This window comes from Corvus hawaiiensis, chromosome 3 (genome assembly GCF_020740725.1).
Source record: "Corvus hawaiiensis isolate bCorHaw1 chromosome 3, bCorHaw1.pri.cur, whole genome shotgun sequence".
Taxonomy (NCBI): domain Eukaryota; kingdom Metazoa; phylum Chordata; class Aves; order Passeriformes; family Corvidae; genus Corvus; species Corvus hawaiiensis.
The window spans coordinates 709,347-731,776 of NC_063215.1; the positions used below are offsets into that span (position 1 = coordinate 709,347).

At 56.5% G+C, this 22,430-nt stretch overlaps 1 protein-coding gene across 11 annotated transcripts in view; it reads right to left on the reverse strand.

Moving 5' to 3' along the window:
- DTNB (dystrobrevin beta) overlaps nucleotides 1-22,430 on the reverse strand; it is a 133,244-nt gene that overhangs the window by 12,046 nt on the left and 98,768 nt on the right. For 10 of the 11 annotated variants that reach the window (XM_048296644.1, XM_048296641.1, XM_048296640.1 and 7 more), the window contains one exon: nucleotides 3,114-3,267. In XM_048296644.1, the coding sequence (XP_048152601.1) occupies nucleotides 3,114-3,267 (154 nt within the window). Of the gene's footprint in view, nucleotides 1-3,113; nucleotides 3,268-3,306; nucleotides 3,334-22,430 lie in introns of those variants that run through there. The other variant, XM_048296647.1, reaches the window with a different exon arrangement.

Below are 22,430 nucleotides of genomic sequence, written 5' to 3' on the forward strand. Positions count from 1 at the left end.
GAGCACAACTGGCACAGGGATCATCCCATGGGCTGCTCACAGGGCTGGGGGAAGGACGATGCTTGTGGCCTCCTGTGGTGCTGGGAAGGCCACGATCCCCTCGGATCATGGATGTGCCCCATCTCGGGAAGGGTTCAAGGCCAGGCTGGACAGGGCTTGGAGCAACCTGGGGTAGTGTCCCCACTGTGAAACAGCTGGATAATGTTACCAAGCCCACCCAGACATCCCTGGCTGGGACATTGAATTATTTTATTAAGTGAAAAAATCGACATTTTATCCTGTTTCCTGTGTTCTCCACCGGCCTCGGGTTTGCCTGATTTTGTGTGATTAATATGAAATAGCACTAATTGTGCAGATTGCCTTTCCGGAAGGATCATTCCAGGAAAATTATTACAGAGCCTGGTCACCACGTTCTTCTCTTGCAAGAGTTTTTCTGGTCGTTGAATCAGCCCCACTGTGGTTATCACAAGAGGAACACCCCCCTTTCTGCTGGCGGCGGTGGGTCCGAGGATTCCCGAGGGACTGCTTTCTTCTCTTTCAAGATGGTCAACAGCAGAATTGATTTCCTCCCTAGATGGTGGCCTCTGTCTCCGAGTATTTCACCCAGAAACCATCAGGGTGTTTTATTCCAAACCTGTCATGCTTGGTCATCTTCCAAGTGCCAATCTCGGGAATCCTCCACCGAGTGGAAGATCAAGAGATCATCCAAGGAGGAAACTTTTCCAATCTCAAGACTGTAAGACCAAGATCTCTGAGATTCAGTTCTTTAAAGCTTTCCTGCTCCAGAATTTCCCCCACTAATGGGGCAGCTCGTGGAGGACTCATGCCCTGGGAAGGAAAAGGAGCCCTTGGTGTCCCTGCCCTCCCCGAGCTCATGGCAGCGAGAGGTGGAACCATCACATTTTTAAGCATCTGGTGGATCTGCAAAAGTCAGTATAAATGATTGAAATGTTTTGTTAAAGCAGAATCAGAGTACTGAGGGGTGTCTGTGGGCTTGTTTTGGTCCCCACTGACACTGCTGCTGGGATGAGCCCTCTGCCCAGCCCTGAATGGCTTTCTACAACCCCTGGTTCCTTGCAACACACATTTGAGATGCTGTCAGGTGTTAAAAACCTGGAAAAGCCACAAGTTTTCACTTTGGGCGATCTCAGCAGGTCCTGATGAAGGAGCAGGTGCTAGGGAGAGGCAACAACCTTGGCTTCTGCACCTTCCCAGGAAAAGGCAGATGGACACAGAACAAATGGGGATGCCCAGGGAAGGCTGGAAAACGAAGAAAGATCCAGCATCATGTCCTGCCATAATCACGTGTTCGTTGCTCTGAGCAGCAGGAAGACCATTCCCTCTCTTCATGCTCTTCATGAGCAAAGGGAAGGGGGGAGCAATGGACTGGGTCCTGCAGATCCTCCCAGTGCCTGGTCACGCTCAGGGTGCTGCTGTTCCACGCCTGGGGAAAGAAAGGGATCCTGCACAGGGGGAAGGAGAGGCAGCTGCCACAGCAATCAGCCGAGAGCTCTGGGCTGCACCACCAAACTTGCTGTGGAGATGAAGAGGAGGCGACTGGACCACCCACAGCAACAGATGGAGCGCTCGCCTCTGGTATTTGGCATCCTGCCTCCCTGGAAATGCCTGCTCTGCTCTCGGCGCTGGCAGTGTGCAGGCATGAGGAGCTCGCTCCCACCCATGGGATGAGGAGGAGACATCCCCTTCTCCAGAGGAGCTGCAGGTCTCAGAGGGGCTGTCCCGCAGCGTTCCCTGCGCCGAGGCTGCTGAGGTCGAGGGCTCCTGGTCCCGCTGCAGCCCCAAATCCCAGCTGAAAGTGCCCACTGGCAACCAGTGAAGTGTTCACTGGCACTCTTGCTCCTCTGCTGCCATTTCACAGCCTCTTCCCTTGCCTTCTTCTGGCAGCAGCTCATTTAGGCAAGGGCAAAGATCATTCCAGAAGGATATATCCACTGATAAACACAAACTGTTACCTCAAACCTGTTTGGTTTGGAGATGCAGCCTCGGTTCTGGGAGGTTTCTTTCCATGTTTGGAGAAGGAACCTGTCCACCTGGCAAAGGGATTTGATGCTTCTATTCACAGTCTTCCCTCCCTGGAGTGAGAAACCACCTCCAGTGACTCCACCTGAGGTGACCTGTCAGCTTTTAAAGAAACAAACCACTTCTGCATCAGGTGAGGGCTCTTGTTCACTGCCCAGGACCAACCACGGCACCCGATTCCCAGTGGGATTTCCCAGGGAGCACCACGAGGTCCACAGGGATAATCACAGAACTACTGAGACTGGAAAAGACCTCCAAGATCATCGAGTCCAACCTTTGTTGGTTGCTGCCCATCCCTTGAGTCCTCACCCGTGCCTCAGGGAGAGAGGATTTTCTGTCCTTTCTCTCAGTGGCAGTGAGGAGAACATCAAAGACAGGTGCATGTCCAGCTTCAAAGAGGTGATGTCCAGGAAGAACCTCCACATCTGCCAGAGACTGGGAAGACCAGGTCCTGCTGCTGTTTTGCTCCCAGCTCTACATTCCAGGATTCTGCTGGAGTACTCAAGATGAAAAGCTCTGGACCAAGATGGGCCAACAATGAGAAAAGAGCCTTGAAACCTCTTGTGTTTTTTCTTGCAGTTCAACCACCAGGTTTGTAAGGTTTAATTCTTTAAATTATTTGTGGGCGTAACTTTCTGGGATGGGAGATCCTTTCCCTGCAGGGGAGATCATCTTCACAGAAATTAACTTCATTAAGTTCAAAAGATTCAAAATGTGCCCCCAAACTCCTTGGTGTGGGGCACAGGAGAGGGGTTTGTAATGATTGCCTCGATAGCGTGAGTTACATGTGTGCTGTACATGGGATCCCAGAATGGTTTGGGTGGGAAAGACCTTAAAGATCATCCGGTTCCAAAACCTTCAGGGACACCTCCCACTGTCCCAGGCTGTTCCAAGCCCTGTCCAGTCTGGCTTTGGACACTGCCAGGGATCCAGGGGCAGCCGCAGCTGCTTTGGGCACCCTGTGCCAGGGCCTGCCCACCCTCCCAGGGAACAATTCCTTCCCAGTATTTTTTCTCCATCCCCGCTCCTTCCCATGGTGACACGGCCCCGGGGTGCCCTGCCCTGGTGGTCACCTTGTGTGAAGGCCTCCTGCACGTCGCCCCCGAGTCCGGTGAGGGTGTCCTGGGGTCCGTGCGTGGGTGTGGAGCCGGCCGAGGCCGACCGGACGGGCACGGGCGGGGGGCGGCCGTGGGTGGGCGAGGGCTGGGCCGAGCCCGCTGCCTGCGCCTGCAGAGACACAGAGACCCCTTTGCAAACTGGGCTTTGGGCTCTGGGGCACGGCTAAAAACAGCTCTGCGAAAACAAACAGACAAACAGAGAGGGGAACGTGCAGGGAAAGGCTCTTCCCCAGAACGCTCCCGGTCTGAGCAGGGATGTGATGCACGAGCAGGGGGTGCTGTGGGAGGTGGTGGCACAACGGGTGCAGAACTTAATTAACTTATTTTTATATATTTTTATATTTGTATTTTTATATATTTATATATTTTTATATTTGTATATATTTTGACATGTTTTTATGAAATCACATGCTTTGTATGTTTTGTATATTTATATATTACATAGTAGATATTTAATGTATATACTATGTATATACTATATATTTTATGTATTTTAATGTATTTTTTATAGTTACACTTCTATATTTTAGATATATTCATATAATTTGACTTATTGCTGTCAGTGAATTTTTAGATTTCATTTTACATTTTCTTTCAGTCCAACCCACCCCATTCCTGCTGTGCCATCCCAACACCCTCAAGAGCAGCTCTGCACCAGAGGTGACAGTGCCGTCCCCAACACGGCCTCTGGTGCCCCCCTCACTGGTGAGGGACAGCTCCAGGGGGCTGCCTACAGCCTTGAATCCCGCTGCAAATCCCAAACTAATTCAGGATCATGGAGGGTTCAGAGGAATCTTGTGCAGTGTTCACTTGGCAAAGCTCCCAAGGAGCTCCTGCCCCAGCAAAGCCTCTGGGGCTCAGCTGGGCTGGGCACTGGTGATGGGCAGGGCAAGGAGAGGGAGGGACAGGAGAGGACTGACATGGGATTATTGGCTCTGCGTTCCCAAAAAAATGAGCTCTGGTTTGTACCCGGTGTGTGGTGCCCACGGGCCCTGGCTGGGCTTTAGGGGCCTTGCAAGAGAATCCCAGAATCCCAGAGTGGTTTGGGTGGGAAGGGACCTCAAAGCCCATCCAGTGCCACCCCTGCCATGGGCAGGGACACCTCCCACTGTGCCAGGCTGCTCCCAGCCCCAATGTCCAGCCTGGCCTTGGGCACTGCCAGGGATCCAGGGGCAGCCCCAGCTGCTCTGGGCACCCTGTGCCAGGGCCTGCCCACCCTCCCAGGGAACAATTCCTGCCCAATATCCCATCCAGCCCTGCCCTCTGGCAGTGGGAAGCCATTCCCTGTGTCCTGTCCCTCCAGCCCTTGGCCCCAGTCCCTCTCCAGCTCTCCTGGAGCCCCTTTAGTCCCTGGGAGGGGCTCTGAGCTCTCCCTGGATCCTTCTCCAGGTGAGCACCCCCAGCTCCCCCAGCCTGTCCCGCTGTTCCCGGCCCTAGGCCCTGCAGGCCCTGTCACTGCATTCACATTTTAGCAACGTTTAATAAAAGCCACTGCTCCTCAGGAATTCGGGACCGAGGGCTCCGAGCTGCCCAGCCCCAGAGCCACTCCCGGCGTTTGTGCCTTTGGTTTGTGGCCTTTTTTTGAGCTGGTTCGAGGTTTGCTCCCGGTGACGTGCGGCTGTTACCGGGGCAACACGGCCGGCGAGCAGGGATGCTGCGGTGACACTGCTGGGACCTGCACAGTGACACTGCCAGGACCTGCACGGTGACACTGCTGGGACCTGCATGGTGACACTGCCAGGACCTGCACAGTGACACTGCTGGGACCTGCATGGTGACACTGCCGGGACCTGTGCATGGTGACACTGCCGGGACCTGCACAGTGACACTGCCAGGACCTGCACAGTGACACTGCTGGGACCTGCACAGGGACACTGCCAGGACCTGCACAGTGACACTGCCGGGACCTGGACAGTGACACTGCCAGGACCTGCACAGTGACACAGCCGAGACCTGTGCATGGTGACACCATGAGCATCTCGAGCAGCAGTGACGCCACCAGCACCCCAATGGTGACACCACAGCACCTGGCACAGACATGCCACTGCCAGCACCCTGTGCAATGGTGACACTGCCAGCACCCCACACATGGTGACACCACCAGCATCCTGTGCAATGGTGGCACTGCCAGCACCCCACACATGGTGACACCACCAGCACCCTGTGCAAGGGTGACACCACCAGCACCCCACACGTGGTGACACCACCAGCACCCTGTGCAAGGGCGACACCACCAGCACCCCACACGTGGTGACACCACCAGCACCCTGTGCAATGGTGACACCGCCAGCACCCCACACATGGTGACACTGCCAGCACCCTGTGCAAGGGTGACACCGCCAGCACCCCACACATGGTGACACTGCCAGCACCCCACACATGGTGACACCACCAGCACCCTGTGCAAGGGTGACACCGCCAGCACCTCACACATGGTGACACTGCCAGCACCCTGTGCAATGGTGACACTGCCAGCACCCCACACATGGTGACACTGCCAGCACCCTGTGCAAGGGTGACACCGCCAGCACCCCACACATGGTGACACTGCCAGCACCCTGTGCAATGGTGACACCGCCAGCACCCCACACATGGTGACACTGCCAGCACCCCACACATGGTGACACCACCAGCACCCTGTGCAAGGGTGACACCGCCAGCACCTCACACATGGTGACACTGCCAGCACCCTGTGCAAGGGTGACACCGCCAGCACCCCACAAGTGGTGACACCACCAGCACCACCCATGGTGACACCACCAGCGTCCCCGTGCTGGTCCCACAGGAGCTCCCAGGAATGGGGTGCTGCTCAGGATGGCCACAGCTCTGGCTCATCGCTCTCTCCCCGCCAGCCCCGTGCTGATGTTTGTATTAACATGAAAACCCGGCCGTGTGGAAAATTGTCATTTTGAAATGGCATTAATAACTGGGGAGTCACGTGTCCCCGTGCCACGGCCTCGCAGGGGACGGGGCTGCAGCGGGGCAGCGGCGCCTTTCCAAGGAAAAGCCACCCAGACGTGCGTGTGCCACTGATGCCATGAAGGTTTTTTGCCTTTTCTTTTATACCCCTGTTATACCTTTTTACAACTTCTGTATTCCTAGTGCTTTTTCTCTACATTCTTGGACTTGTTCGTCAAGCTCAGAGACTCAACATTTTAGAAGCTTCGTAGCTGGGGATCAGTGTGCCCCAGACCCCAAGGTGCTCTCCAGAACACATTCTGTAAACTAAGATAGGCTCCTTGGGGAGGGGGGCTCACTCCAGCCTCTCATTGGGGAATCTTTGATAGATATGCTAATTAGTAAGACCTATAATGTTATACCCAATCTTTTGGGGTGGGCATTCAGCGGGGTGCATTTCAGTGCATATGACCTGGACGTGTGCACCTAAGGATCCTTAAAATAAATACCAAGGTAAAATCCCTTTTTCCCTCCTAACCGTGTTTGACTCTTGGTTTTAAGACCAGGAAAAGGCATCACCACACCAGCAGCTTCCCTTCCCTGCACCCAAACACCAAATCAAACCTTAAACACCCACCGAAAATGCACAGAAAAAGGCAGGAGTGTCTGAATTTGCATGAATTTGTGGCAAATGGTGCCCACGCCTGGGTGCTCCCAGTGCAGCCCGTGGGACACGGACGGGGACAGTGGCAGCTGCCACCTGCCCCACGGCTCCGGTTTGGAGGAACCGGCTCTGTCCTCCTCCACCTCCTCCTCCTCCCGGACTGAGCCTCAGCAGCCACCCAGGGGAGGGAAAACAGCCCACGAAGATGGAAAAGGGGAACAAACCCGGCCCTAACACCTGCCTCGGAGAAGGGCCAGAACCAGAGCTTTCCTCTCGCCAGGAGGGAGCCAGAGGAGGGGGTGGGAATATTTTCTAGTTTGAAGCTCGTCCCCCAGGTCTCATTTTGTATCCTGGGACCTCAGCACGTGCTCCTGTTACCCCTGGAGACCGCGGATGGTGGCAGGTGTGAGGAAAGGAAAAGTCACAGAGCCTTTGTTATTTAGAATCCCAGAATCACTGAGGGTGGAAAAGAGTTCCAAGATCATCAGATCCAAGCTGTGCCAAATCCCCACCTTGTCCCCAGCCCAGGGCACTGAGTGCCACCTCCAGGCCTTCCTTGGACACCTCCAGGGATGGGGACTCCAAACTTCCCTGGGCAGCCCCTGCCACAGCCTGACCACGTTCCAGGTGGAGGTGAGAGCTCAGTTCCTGGAGTCAGATCTCAGTGCTGACTCCGTGCCCCAAAACACATCTGCCTAAACTGTGAGGGGACAAATTGTACAGCGTGTGACAAGCTCAGCCCAACTCACACGTCCCCACCTTGGCCACAGTGGGTTTTGCAGATCATCAAATTCCAGAGTAGTTTGGGTGAGAAGGGACCCCAAAGCCCATCCAGTGCCACCCGTGCCATGGGCAGGGATACCTCCCACTGTCCCAGGCTGCTCCAAGCCCCAATGTCCAGCCGGGCCTTGGGCACTGCCAGGGATCCAGGGGCAGCCCCAGCTGCTCTGGGCACCCTGTGCCAGGGCCTGCCCACCCTCCCAGGGAACAATTCCTTCCCAATATCCCATCCAGCCCTGCCCCTTGTCCCATCACTCCTGGTGTGCTCGCTCCTTGGCCCAAGGGTCACTGTGATCCCCAGACACGCCCAGGCTGGCAGTGCCCACTCCTGTTAGCTCCTGGCAAGAGGAAATATTTTGTCACCAACATTCCTCTTTGAGACACACTATCTGCACCAATGTTCTTAGAGAAAGTGCCCGAACACTCAAATTTTTCATTTTAGTTGTTTTTAACCACTTGGCAGCAGCTGGCTGGGCTGATTTGCATTCCACGGGCAACGGAGCAGCGGGGCCGGGAATGTCCCTCACCCGCGCCGTGACGCGGTTCCTGGAAAACACAGTGATTGTGAGAGCAGCCCCTGAGGTCACGGCCACGGCACATCCTGAGGGGACGGGGACGGGGATGGGGACGGGGACAGGGCAGGGCAGGGCTGCTCCCCCTCCTCGTGCAGCTCTCGGGCTGGTGCACCCACCGCACGCGGGGCTCGAAGGGGATCCGAAAGTTGTCGGTTCAGTGAAGAGTTGAAAATCGCCTTCCTAGAAACACGTGCTGGCCCAGCTGGAGCCGCCCACAGCTCCGGGGCCGGGACCCCTCCAGCCCCAGCAGCCCCTCAGGCCTGACCCCGCAGAGCGGTGCCGAAGCAGCTCCGGCCCTTGGCAAAGCACAGGAGGATCAAACTTCTGCCTTGGGCAGGCTGAAACTGTAGAGTCATGGAGCCACTGAGGCTGGGAAAGCGCTCTCAGACCATCAGGTCTGACCATCCCCCAGCACTGCCAAGGCCACCACTGCCCTGTGTCCCCAAGTGCCACATCCACGGGGCTTTAAATCCCTCCAGGGATGGGGCCTCTACTCCTGCTCTGGGCAGCTGTGCCAGGGCTGGACAGCCCTATCCAGGAAGGGATTGTCCCCAATATCCACCCTGAGCCTGCCCTGGCTGAGCCTCAGGCCCTTTCCTCTTGTCCTGTCCCTGTTCCCTGGGAGCAGAGCCCGACTCCAAATACCATGGGCTGAGCTACAGCTGCACATCTGTGCGGCTCCTGCAGGGACTGTTACAAACCTCTCCAGGTTCACATCTCCAGCAGGAAATAGTCCAATCTCCTCATGGATGATGCCTTGGATGATTTCTCCAAGGCCACAGTCCCCACAGACAGCCACATCTTTTGGGAGTGGAGGCAACACCTGAACAGCTCCAGGATGGAAAAGGGACCTGCAAGAGCCTCCCTGGGCTGAAGGGAGAACTGAGGATCTTTGAGGGTGACAGCTCCTTCCTGCTCGTGGCAGGACCTGACCCCGACTGAGCAGATGGGGCTTTCCCAGGCCCCCGCAGAAACCCGGCAGCCGAGGCAGGAGGGGAACAGCAGAGCTGAACTGCACTGGCCAAGAGGCCACTGGCCCCTGGGCTGTGCCAGCTCTGGGCTGGCAGCAGGGCCAGGGCAGTGCCCGTCCCCTGTGCTGGCACTGCTGGGGCACCTCCAGTGCTGGGGGCAGCTCTGGGCCCCTCCTGACAGGAGAGACCCTGAGGGGCTGGAGCGTGTCCAGGGAAGGGAACGGAGCTGGGAAGGGGCTGGAGCAGCAGGAGCGGCTGAGGGAGCTGGGAAAGGGGCTCAGCCTGGAGCAAAGGAGGCTCAGGGGGGACCTTTTCAGAGAAAAGGAAAAAAAAAAAAAGGAAAGAAAAGAGAAATAAAGAAAAAAGCAAAGAGGAAAGGAAAGGAATCCCTTTCCCATACTGAAGTCCCCTCCTGTACTCTACGCAGCACGTGGGGCCCCCACACGCCGGTGTCCCTTCCCTCGGCACCGAGTGCTGGCCCTGCGGAAAAGCCCGGCCGGGGCCACGTGCGGCGAGACCGGAATCGGAACCTCTGAGCTGGCATTTCCTCCCCGCTGACATCTCTGTGCCACCCCCAGCCCACGGCTCTCAGGCACCTGCTGCCACAAGGGAGGGGGCCTGAGGCCACGGGGAAGAGCCCAGGATGGAAATCTGAGCAACCTGGGCTCGTGGAAGGCGTCCCTGCCCAGGGCAGGGGTGGAACAAGAGGAGCTCTAAGGTCCCTTCCCACCCAAAGAAGTCTCACTATGACACCGAGGGTGACAGGGAGCCTCAGCCCCAGCTCACACCACAGAGCTGAAACCAGCCCAGTCCTAGAAAGCACCTGATCTGCTGAGAAAGCAAAGGCACCTGGTGCAGCAGAGCTGTGCCAGCCCGGCGTGGGAGGACACGGAGCTGTGCCCCTGCAGGGCTGGGCAGTGACCCAGCACAGCCTGGAGCCACCAGGGACCCTTGGTGGGGACACCTGGGGGGGCTCCCGAGGCTGTATGAGAAGGTGTTGCAGAGAGGGCCAACAAATCACCGTCAAACCTTCCTTCTCCAGTGGCTGAAGGCAACAGGAGGGGTGGAAGGAATGCCAGAGTTATGGATTTCACAGAACCACTGAGGCTGGAAAAGCCCTCTAAGATCACAGAGTGCAACCACCCCCCAGCACTGCCAAGGCCACCACTGACCCACAGCCCCAGGTGCCACATCCACGGGGCTTTTAAACCCCTCCAGGGATGGAAAATCCACCCCCGCCCTGGGCAGCTGTGCCAGGGTTTGACCACCCTTTCCATGAAGGAATTGTTCCCAGCATCCAACCTAACTGTCCCCTGGTGCAGCTCGAGGCCGTTTCAAGGTCCAAAACCCCTGGAGCTGAGGTGTCCCTGGATCTGGGGCTATTGGAGCCAGCCTCTGCCAGGGCTGTTGGTTCAATGTCTCCATTCCCTGGCACAGCTGTGCTCAGCTCTGCTCCTCCACGGAGCTCCCGGGGTGGGAAACTCCGGGATGCCTTTTGTAAACAGAGCCGAGGCAGAGCTGAACAGGTTTGTAAACTCCTCTCTGACTCTCTTTTGGAGCTGAAGCCTCAGAAGATCCAGGAATTACTGGCTCGTTGCATGTCCTTCCTGGAAACTGCACCGGGGAGGACACAGAAGATGGATTTTAATTTAGAAAAACCATGAAGGAAACCTCTGACCTGGCTCCTGAAATGTTTGGGAGCCAACTTCGATTTATTGTCCCTGGCTTATCAAGTCTTGTATACAAGAGCTGTGAGGTTTAACCTAAAACACCATTTTCCAGGAAAAGAGGCTGAGCTGTGCCCTGAGCACGGATCAGCTCCAGGGGAAGGGCTGGATGGGAGGGAAGCAGTGCCCATAAGGGCTTTTAGCAGCTCTCCAAGACGCTGTTTCACCATCAGCTCCCTCACCCCAGCAGTTTAGCTGGAGGTCCCCCACCCTCTGGGGAACTGCTGCCGAATTTCCTACAACCTCTGTGACAGAGGAGAGCTATAAAGGAGAATGGGATGAAAAAGGCCTTCAAAAATTTGGGTTGGAAGGAGCCTTGGAGGGTGTCCAACCCAACACCTTTTTGCAGCAAGGTCAGCCCCAAGGTGCTGCTCAGGCTCCTCTTCAGCTGCTCTTTGAAAGTCTCCCCAAGGAGGCCCCCCCACCCCTCTGGGCAGTCTGCTCCAGAGTCTGGCCACTCTCGTGGGAATTCCTGCCCCAAATCCAGCCAGAAGTCCCCAGGTGGAGTGTGACCGTGCACCTCTGGAAAGGCTCTGTTTCCTCCTGGGTCAGGAGGAGACAGACAAGTACAGCTGGATTTCCCTTTCATTTCCCCTTTGCCTCCTCCCCTCCAGGCTCCTCACAACCAGCTCCTGCCTCACCTTTAGCACAGGCACATGGACACCGGGAAAGCTGCCCCAGAGAGGGACAGGACCCCCAGTCCTTAGAGGTTTCCAGAGCTACATGAAGCCAGAACTAGCCTGATCTAGTGCCAGCAGCAGTCCTGCTTGGAATCGTGGAATTGTTTAGGTTGGAAAAGACCTTTAGTTGAGTCCAACCATCAAGTTCATCTCCTTCAAGTGGAAAATCAAACTAAAGACCCCCGGAAGTCCCAGAACCTACAGATGTTCACTGAGAAACTCAGAAATCCTATTTTGCAATAAACAGACATTGATTTTATCACAGAAGCATCACAGAATGGTTTGGGTGGGAAGGGACCTCAAAGCCCATCCAGTGCCACCCCTGCCATGGGCAGGGACACCTCCCACTGTGCCAGGCTGCTCCCAGCCCCAATGTCCAGCCTGGCCTTGGGCACTGCCAGGGATCCAGGGGCAGCCCCAGCTGCTCTGTTCCATTTTAATATGAAGCTTATTCCTAGGAACAGATTAAAGTAAAAGGGATCTTGCACACACAATAACCCAAGAGCCAGCAGGTTTCAGATAAGCAATTCAGACAAGTAAACATCTCGTCATGCCCCAAATACTCCAGAAAATGCAGCACAAACAGACCAAAAAGGAGAACACGAGCACATGGGCTGCGCCTCTGGTCTGTGGCTGTGCATCCCTGCTGCAGGAGGGAGGGAGGGAGCCAGCAGAGGATGTCCTGGCATCCCAGAGAACCAGGGGTCTGCAGCAGTGCCATGGGCTCCTCATCCACGTCTCACTCAGTGCCTAATTCCCCTCTCCATGCTCTCCTTTGGAAGGACAGACCGGCCCCTGAGCTCGGCTGCCTCACGCCAGGACTCATCGGGCCCCAGCTGAAGAGCTTTTATCACGTTCCCTGTACCTGAATATTCCAGGGGCTTCCCACAGGAAAAACAGCATCTTCTGGCCCAGATGTTCTCCCCATGCCCAGGGCTGGGGGAAACAGCCGAGCCCCCAGACCCAGCACTGCCCTTGGCTTTCTCTGTGGCTCCTCTTGCTCAGTCCTCGGACTCTCCACGAGGGAAAAATCTTCCCTGTGAGGGCAGTGAGGTCCTGGCACAGGGTGCCCAGAGCAGCTGTGGCTGCCCCTGGATCCCTGGCAGTCTCCAAGACCAGGCTGGATGAGGCTTGGAGCAGCCTGGGACAGTGGAAGGTGTTCCTGCCTTGATGTAGGGGTGCAATGAGATGGGACTTAAGATCCCTTCCCACCCAAACCATTCCAGGACTCACTGACTCGATGAGCAGACTATCCCAGAACCAACACGCTGGAGGGCTACAGAGAACTCACAGTTCTTGCCACTAAAAGAACAACAAAACCTGTGTTTTCTGCAGTTTCGGGTGCTGTTTCTGCAGAGCTGTGGGAGCTGCTGCTCACAGGTGAGGTGGGGGAATTTCCTGCTGCACAGGAATGAACAGAACCATCGGCAAACACAGCAGTAAGGAAACACCTCGTGCACCCCAGCTGGGTCTGCTCTCCATAATCCCCTCCTGGCAGATGTTTACCTGACAGCTCTGAGAAACCTCCCCAGTCAGGGTGTCCTCAGCTCTGCAGTGAGCTTGCAGCACGTGGGGCTGGTGGTGCAGCCCAGCTCTGCAGCTCTTCCCTCCTCTGCCACCGGCTTTGCCTGGAGCTGCCTAAACCTGCTCCATCCCCCCTGCTCCAGGGCCCTCAGCCCTGCTGGGTGAGCCGGAGCTTCAGCCAAGATGAGCTTCCTCACCAGCCTCCTTGGGACTTCACGGAATCCCAGAATGGTTGGGGTGGGAAGGGACCTTATCCTGTTCCATGCCCTGCCAGGGACGCCTTCCACTACCCCAGCCCTAAGCCCCATCCGACCTGGCCCTGAACACTGCCAGGGATGGAGCACCCACAGCTTCTCTTCCAAATATTCCTGCCATTTTTCACAGAACCACACAGTGGTTTAGGTTGGAAAATACCTCAGGTTTGAATTCTCATTCCCATCTCTAAAGCCCCAGCAATCTCCTCCTGCCTGATGCCAAGAGCAAATCCAAGTCCCTCGCAGGAAGGCTGAATAGTAATTAATTCAGGACAGAAATAATGAACTACAGAGGAATTTCAATTTACACATCTTTCTATTTTAACAGAAAACCCTTGACAACTGATTTTGGAAAAAACTCCAACCACATTTAAACCTGCTTTGCATGAGGCTCATCCAGCCTACGCCGCTCGGGCTGCACAGGAGGGAACAGGAGTTTGCTCTGGAGTCGTCTGCACTCAGGGGATGCTCCCCCTTGGCTGCCTTTCCCTCACACACATTGACTCGGCTGACTTCAGGCTGTGATAAAAGCTGGAATGCTGCTGGGCCGGTTAGTGCAGGACGTGGGTCTTGTCCTTACAGCCCTGCGAGGCTCAGGCTGGTGCTGGAAGCGAAGTGACACACGGGGCACCGCAACCACCACCGCCTGCAGGCCCCAAATCCCGTTTTTCGGAGCCCCATCCCCGCTCCGCAGCCTCTCCTGCACTGAACATCACGAGTGCAGTCACGGGGCTGCAATCTGCCTGCAAGGTATTTCTCCAGGATTTGGGGCTGTGTTGCCATTTGCCATTTTTCTTTTCACCAGTAATTTAACAATTATTTACGTTAACCAGGAAGGGAGGAGAAGCCCTTCCAGAGCTGCACATGAAACTGCTGCTGCTGCTGCCTGAATAATTCCAGCTCGATCGAAGCGTGCGCTAAAAATAATCCAACCCCCTCCCTGCAAACACTCTTTGAGGGAAATATTTAAACCAGAAAACAAGGCCCCTAAATCAGACCCCCCCCAGCCGGGGCTGTTAACCCGATTGTTGCAGGGAAATTGAATTTCCCCATCCTCCGTGGGCTCTCGGCTCCAGCCGCCTCCCGGAGCGAGCACGCCAAGGAATACATGAAAGGCTCATTAGTGGGGAAGGCTAATAACCTTTCTGAGGCATTAATAAAATCCCCGGCTAAAGCCTAACGCAGGGACAGTTTCATGGCAACAGAGGGAGAGAGGCAGGGTGTCCTCTGCCCCAATCCCACAGATCCCCTGTTCCCCCCATGGGGTGTGGGGTGGCAGCTGGGTCGCTCGGACGAGGACGGACCTCCATCCCTGTCTGATCTTGGCATGTTCCCCACATCCAGAGGCTCACACTGCTCCAGAACGTGGGATGAGAAAAGCTGGGTGTGCTGTGACACCCCGACATCCCCACGGACAGACAAACCTGTGCACATAAATACAGAGACTGAGAGGGGGCTGGGGGGCGTGGGGGATGCACTGCAAGCACAAACAGCAGCCCAGACCACGGCTGCTTGGACACCAGGAGGAATTTCTGCATGGAAAGGGTGCTCAGGCCTTGGCAGGGGCTGCCCAGGGAGGTTTGGAGTGCCCATCCCTGGAGGTGTCCAAGGAAGGCCTGGAGGTGGCACTCAGTGCTCTGGGCTGGGGACAAGGTGGGCATCGGGCACAGCTTGGACTGGATGCTCTGGGAGGGCTTTTCCAGCCTAAATAGTTTTGGTATGTTGTGCTGGGGTTTGGATCCCGGCCAGCACTGGGCTTCTCAGCGATGCTGGCCAGGAATACTCATGATCCAGCCCAGGTGACAGGATCATTACACGGCCCACGGCCTATCCCACCAAAACAGCCACACTGAACTGTCCAAAAGCAGATCATTAACCAGACACACAAAGGCCTGGGCTGGCACCCAGGAGATCCACAGGGGAGGCCGAGCGTGCCGAGGGGCGGAGAGGGGACCACGGCTGCCCAGGGAACGGCTTCAGTTCCACATCCCGGCCCGGACGGAGGGCTGGCTCTCCTGGGGACACGGCGGCTCAGCCCTGGCCACATCCTGGGGCTGTGGAGGGGCTGTGACCCCCCCAAGGCCGCTGGGCCCGTCAGTGCCCCATCATTAGTGCCGAATTAAAGCTGCTCCATCGAGCCCCCGTGCCCGTGCCAAGGGCAGGGTCCCGGCCGTGGGCCCGTGCGGGCAGAGCCTCCGGCCGGGCGGGACTCGGCGCATCCCCCCGGCAGGCCGGGAGCCCCGGGAGCTGCGCTGGCAGCCGCGGGCATTACTCAGCTCTTGCTGCAATTCGCTTTTTCAGCTTTCATAAACACGGCACTCCAGGGCAGCTGCTCCGTGCAGCCGCGGCCGGGCTCCAGCCGTGTCCCCACCGGGTTTGGGAGCTGCCTGGGGACAGCAGCGTGGCCAAACCCTGTCCCCATGGAGGGTGGGAGCTGCCTGGGGACAGCAGCGTGGCCAAACCCTGTCCCCATGGAGGGTGGGAGCTGCCCGCATTCCCAGCCGGCCGCATTCCCAGCCCTGCCTCCCGGCCCCTTCGCTGCTCCTCAGGCACAGGGCCCATCCCGTGCCATGTCTGCTCCCTGCAGGGCTACGCACCGTGCCTTGCCATGCAGGAGAGCGATTCCCTCCCGGTCAGAGGACGATCCCCCCTGGATTATGACAGGGAAAAGGGGGAGAAAGCTGAGCACGCCCTGCTTGGCTTTTCCATTGGTCAGCCTGGGAAGGATCCATGTTTTGCAGCAGCTCCCACTGAGCAGCCAAATCCTTTTCCTGGTACAAAGATGCGATCGGGATGGCAGCTCCAGTTGCCACCCAGGGGGTTCCCTCGCTGTGCTTTGCCATGGTTTGGCTTTTCCTGCCCCCCAGTCCCCTGTGCCACCCGGCTCCGGAGCCCAGCGTGCCCCGGCCCCCCCGAGCAGGTCTGTTCCCCCAGCCCCGCCGAGCTGTTTGAACTCCTCATTCATGGAACGCTGTTTGTTTTCATTCCTCTCTATCCCCCCAGCTGTGGGACCGAGAGCAGGGATCAGGAAACAATAAAATCTTGGTTACCACACAGAATGCCGCCTTTTCCCTGGCTCCTTTCAAAGCCTGACATTTTTGCTTTCATCCGCCATTTCCACAGTTCTGGGGCATGTGCTGCCCCCCCTTTTCCAGCGGGGCCTCACGTGGGGGTCCCGTAACTGTGCTCAAGATGGACCAGATTGTTCCATCACCGCCGCCCACCCCGCGCCCGCTGCCGCGTTCCCAGGACTCCTACGGTTTCAATTCCCATCCCGTTCCACGACCGACTTGGATTACAAAGGCTAAAAGCAAGTGTTATCTTTCAAAATTATTCAAGTTTAGTTTTCAGGCTTCTCATTTGGCACCTCCCTGCCTTTAGCTCATTGCTGGGGTGGCTGGGAAGCTTTCCCCCCGCGCCGGGGGCGAGCGGAGCTGCTGGAGGGGGTGCAGGAGCCAGCCCAGCCCGGGCCGAGCACGAGGCCAGAGCAGAACCTCTCGATGCTGGGAGCATCCAAGCCGGCCACCAGATTTCCCTGTCCCGGGATTTCCCTGCTCTGCAGGGCATCAGCAGGGACACGGGAAGTGCCACGGGTCCAATTTCCCTGTCCTTAAAAACACAGCCCGAGGAGTTCATCCAAGCTGAACAGCAGCAGGGCGAGGAGAGTGTCCCCACTCCTGCTGCTCAGACATGGGAGAGAAGCCACCTCCTCGCCAAGAACACATCAAAAGCTTGTATTCATGGAATCAGGGAATGGTTTGGGTTGGAGGGACCTTAAAGGTCATCCAGTGCCACCCCTGCCATGGGCAGGGACACCTCCCACTGTCCCAGGCTGCTCCAAGCCCCAATGTCCAGCCTGGTCTTGGGCACTGCCAGGGATCCAGGGGCAGCCACAGCCAGGGCCTGCCCTCCCTCCCAGGGAAGGATTCCTTCCCAAGATCCCATCTAACCCTGGCAGAGGGAAGCCATTCCCCTTGTCCTGGCACTCCAGGCCCCTGTAATAGCAGAGGGGCTCCATATCCACGCTGGGTGTGTCCATGCAGGCAGAGGGGTTGCTCTTGCTCCAGCGTTTTTCAGGAGAACTGCAAAAAAATGGAGAAAGCGATGCCAGGAAGTGGTGAGGGTGGAGGAGGAGCTGCACAGCACCCAGCTATGGCAGGAGGGTCAGGCAGGACTTGGGTGACATGTGCCCTGAAACCAGACCTGACTCTGCTGCCATGGGATGAGCCCTTTGGGGCATTATTTCCATGATCGTCTCTTTCCCCATCCGTGCTGAGGAGAAGAGCTGCTCATGGTGGTTCTGGGGCAGGACACAGGTCCTGGGCTGATGGAAACCATCCCATAAAAGAGCTGAGGGGATAAGAACCAGAGCTAATGGCCTTTGATCAGAGCCAGCTTTTTAAAAGCCACCGATGGAATTCCCGCTCGGCAGTAAGAGCCCAAGGCCACAAACAGGTTTGCACAGGAAGCTCCGAGCAGGCCGGAGCATGCGGCTCTGCAGAGAGCTGGGCACGGCCCTGGCCGTGGAGCAACGACAGAGCCACAACAAAGAACTACCTCGGTAATCCGGGATGAGCTCTGCTGCCTTTTCACAGCGTGGAAAAAGAGCTCCAGGCTTCTGGGGGCCGGAGGAGACAAAAAGAGACACGTCCAGGAGCCCCCCCTTAAGCAGCGCGACCAAAGGATGAAGGGGCTGGGACAGCCATTGCCAGGGACACACACGGGGACACGCCGGGGCAGCAGGCCTGGGAGCAGCTGAAAGGATGGAGTGTCTGAAAGCATCACTTGTGACCATGAGACAGAGGCGTGAAATCTCCGAGCCAGGACCCAGAGCCGCCAGTCCCTGCTCGGGGAAGGAGCCACCAAGGAACCTCCCCGGGCACCCTGTGGGGAAGCTGCTGCGGAGGGAGAGCGGTGTTTGGGTTTGCTCCCTGAGGGATTTGTCAGCACAGGTCAAAGTTGTGACTTGTGGCTCTACATCCTCATAAAAGCGAGAGGAAGATGGGTTCTGCTGAAAGACAACCTACCGGCTGGAGGATCCAGGAGGAATTCCTCAGGGATCCATCCATTTCATATTCTAATTATGTGCACAAAAATAACCACACCCTAATGACACTTCCTGATGACATAAAGGTTGGGATGAATCATTAATACAGAGGCAGTGCAGAGTCTCACACACGCTCCGGAGGCTCCGGAGGCTGGGCCGGCGTGGGGAGCGCTCACGATCCCAGAGCAGGGGCTGCTGCTGCTGCCAGGGCTCGGGGTGCCCACGGGATGGCAAGAGCTGGCTGCTCCCAGGGCCTGGCTGTAATCCCAGATAAGTCACCAGGGCAGCCCAGGCACACTCTGGAGGTACTGCCACGAATCCATCCTCACCCAAAATCTTGGAGGACCCCGTGCAGAACCGGTCCATCCAGAGAGAGAAATTGGAAATGGAAAAGGAGAAATGGAAAAGGGGGGGAGGCACAAACTCTCTTCTCCATCTTAGCAAAAGTAAAACTGTTACTGCTATGAGGGAAAACTCAGGGATGAGAACTTAAAAACTCCGTTGGGTGTCCAAAGTGTTAATCCAAGGAAGAATAAAAACCCCAGAATTGGTGGTTATCAAGCTGGTGCAAACCAATGGTGATGACACTGATGACTGGGAATTGCTTAAAATCCAACTTCTTCCCATTTGGGAAAAGGGAAGAACACGAAGAAAACAGAAGGGTGGTGGCACATCTTCAATAGGTGCTGAGTAGAGGTGAGGCTCCCCCTGTGCTCAGGTGAGACCCCACCTGCAGAGCTGCCCCAGCCCTGGGGCCAGCAGCACAAGGACGTGGAGCTGCTGCAGAGAGCCCACAGGAGGCCCCGGAGCTGCTCCAGGGCTGGAGCCCCTCTGCTCTGGAGCCAGGCTGGGAGAGCTGGGGGTGCTCACCTGGAGAGGAGAAGGATCCAGGGAGAGCTCAGAGCCCCTTGCAGGGCCTGAAGGGGCTCCAGGAGAGCTGGAGAGGGACTGGGGACAAGGCATGGAGGGACAGGACACAGGGAATGGCTTCCCAGTGCCAGAGGGCAGGGATGGATGGGATTTTGGGAAGGAATTGTTCCCTGGGAGGGTGGGCAGGCCCTGGCACAGGGTGCCCAGAGCAGCTGGGGCTGCCCCTGGATCCCTGGCAGTGCCCAAGGCCAGGCTGGACATTGGGGCTGGGAGCAGCCTGGGACAGTGGGAGGTGTCCCTGCCCATGGCAGGGGTGGCACTGGGTGGGATTTGAGGTCCCTTCCCACTCAAACCAGTCTGGGATTCCATGATTCCCCCTTTAGGTGTAGTTCTGAGCTAACCCTGAAGTCCAGGATCTCGAAAGGAATGGATCCATGGGATAAATGATGTGGACAGAGGCTGCCAATGGAATGAGGTACCACAGTAAGAAAAGGAGCCCCCGTTTAAGCACAAGCTCCTGAGTGCAGAGTGAAGCTCAGCACTTCTGGAGGATTTCAGCTCAAGTCGGGTTTGCAAAAGCTCCCCTGGGAACCCTGCAAGTGTTTTGTCACACCAAGTGCACCAGACCCCGCTCAGGATCACCTCCTGCACCTCAGGATGGTGACAAGGATGAAGTCACAGCTGCTGGGGCAACTCATCACCCTCCAGGGAGCATTTCTGACTTCCTGCAGCCCAGAACCTCAGGATCAACACTGTCCTCTGCACAGACTCATTTCCAAAGGCAGCAGGCTGGGGAGCTTGGGCCTAAGAGTCCCTGGCGAGTTGCTTGGAATTTTTTTGGCCTACTGATATCCATTTTTAATAAATCCTGAAGTAACAGGGAAATTCCGGATGGCATACTAGCATTTTACGGGATAATACTAAAAGGGAAAGCAGAATGATTGGGAAGCTCACATCAGTCAAGAACAGGAAAAAGAACAGAAAAGCTGAGAGGAGATTGGAACAGCAAAAAATGACAGGATTGTGAGTGAGGATTGGTACTGGGAGCTTTTGGTGGCTGTGGCAAAGGGAAGTGGAGCCCTAAATCCTGAGGGGGCCAATGGGGAGAGCGGAACACCAGAGCCAAACACTTCAGAGACCACACTGCAACACAGGCACTGAGGAGAAGGTGCTCACGAGGAAGGAAAAGCCAAGCAGAGGCATTAATTAAAGATCTGAGATGCCCTGGGGACATCCCCCTCCTCAGGCACCCGAGGGCGCGTTCACAGGATGGGAATGCAGAACACAGAGATGTGCAAGGAGAGGTGCACTCAAACCAGCTGAGGCCAGACATGAACATCCTGCTCTTCAACAACCTGGGATGCAGCAGAGGGAGAAATGGGAATTCAGGCTGATGGCTCCTTGGTACCACCACGTTCTCACAACGGCATCAGGGATATTTCTGGTTCAAATACAGAATGGAATTGTACTGGATTCAAAACATGAATTAACCTGGTGAATTGTCCTTTAAAGAGCATCAGACAGGCTGGTCAAATGGTCACAGAATCCTCGGATGGTTTGGGTTGGAAAAGCCCATCCAGTGCCACCCCTGCCATGGCAGGGACACCTTCCACTGTCCCAGGCTGCTCCAAGCCCCAATGTCCAGCCGGGCCTTGGGCACTGCCAGGGATCCAGGGGCAGCCCCAGCTGCTCTGGGCACCCTGTGCCAGGGCCTGCCCACCCTCACACTCTGATCTCACATCTCCCATGTCACGGATCCTCCCTCGCCTCATCCTCGGGACAAGGTGGGGCCTCGACCTGAGGGCACCATGGAATCTGCACATGCAACGTAAGTGTGACATTTCTGAGATTGGAGAACCTTTGGCATCCAGATGTAACTGTCTTCTGAACACAAAAACACTCCATGAAGAGTGGAGTTCCCAGGCTTGGGGAAGTTTTTATAAAAAAACCCCATTTCCTACTTTTAGAAATCTGCAAATTCTACACAGAATTGGAGAAGCGCATAGAAAGCAGTGGAAGTGGAGCAGTTGTCTTCTGGAGGAATGGAAACGTTTCAGACACTTTAACAAGGCTGCTTTGAGGAAAAACCACCTGATTCATAGAAAGAAAGATGACAAAACTGCACATTATTGTTCCTTTCAAGAGAGAAGAGGCTGCGCACAGTAACACCCAATTACTGCACGATCTGAACTCTCTGAGCTTGCAGCTCCTGTGTTACTCCCCAGAGCTGGAAGGAAGCCACCCAGAAAAGAGACTTCTCCGGGCAGGAGGTTGGACAGGGAAAAATCACTGGGGCTGGGAAATCCCTCCCAGAGCATCCAGTCCAAGCTGTACCCGATCCCCACCTGGTCCCCAGCCCGGAGCACTGAGTGCCACGTCCAGGCCTTCCTGGGACACCTCCAGGGATGCTCAGATCTTTAGAGATCCATCCCACCTGCAGGAGGATCATCCAGAGGAGCTGTCCAGAGCCAGCTCAGGAGTGAGGAGGAGCCAGCACAGTCCCTTGCCAGGAGGGCCACGACACGGCTGCACCTTTGGGGTGCTCCTAAAGGGACCCACGGTGGCAACCGGGGGAGGGAGGGAGGGAGGGAAGAGCAATTGTGGTTCCTAACTGAGCCCCCGAGACTCCACTGACGTGTGCAGAGGAAAAAAGGTGTGGAGTCATCCTGGGGGAGAGTGGTGTGGGGTGGTGATGGAAACAACCGCTAACTGCGCCTGAGGATTAATCATTAATTAATGATGCGGCTTCAGCTGCTGAGAGGGGAGAAAGCCCTGCCTGGATTTACAGGGTTGCTCATCTGTTGTTCAAAGCCGGGGCTGATGCGGCAGGGAGGAAGTGTGGAAGCGACTCGGTGCTCCAGGGTTCTGCAGGACCTCCAGAACCGCAGCTCGAGGCTTGAGGCGGTCGGGAAGCAGGCGAGGAGGGAGCCAGGGAAGACAGAATGTGGGCGAGGACAGAAAACTCGGGAAAATATTTAAATTCCTCATGGCTTCCATCATTTCCTGGAACACTTTCCCAATATTTTATGCAGTCCTCAAGGACTCTGGAGACCGTGCTTGGGAAGTTGTGTGCTGGAGATGAACGCTGCCAAGGCAGGTGTTGCTGTAGCCCAGCCTGGTGCCAGAACAGCCATTCCTGTGCCGTGCCATGGAACTCTGGCTGCTCACGGTGTCCCGGGACTGGCCGGGGACAGGGGCTCTCAGGCACGAGCACGGAGCACACAAAGGCTCCACGAAATGCCACTTGCAGGGCAGGGAGATGAGGGCCCCGCTGGCACAGGC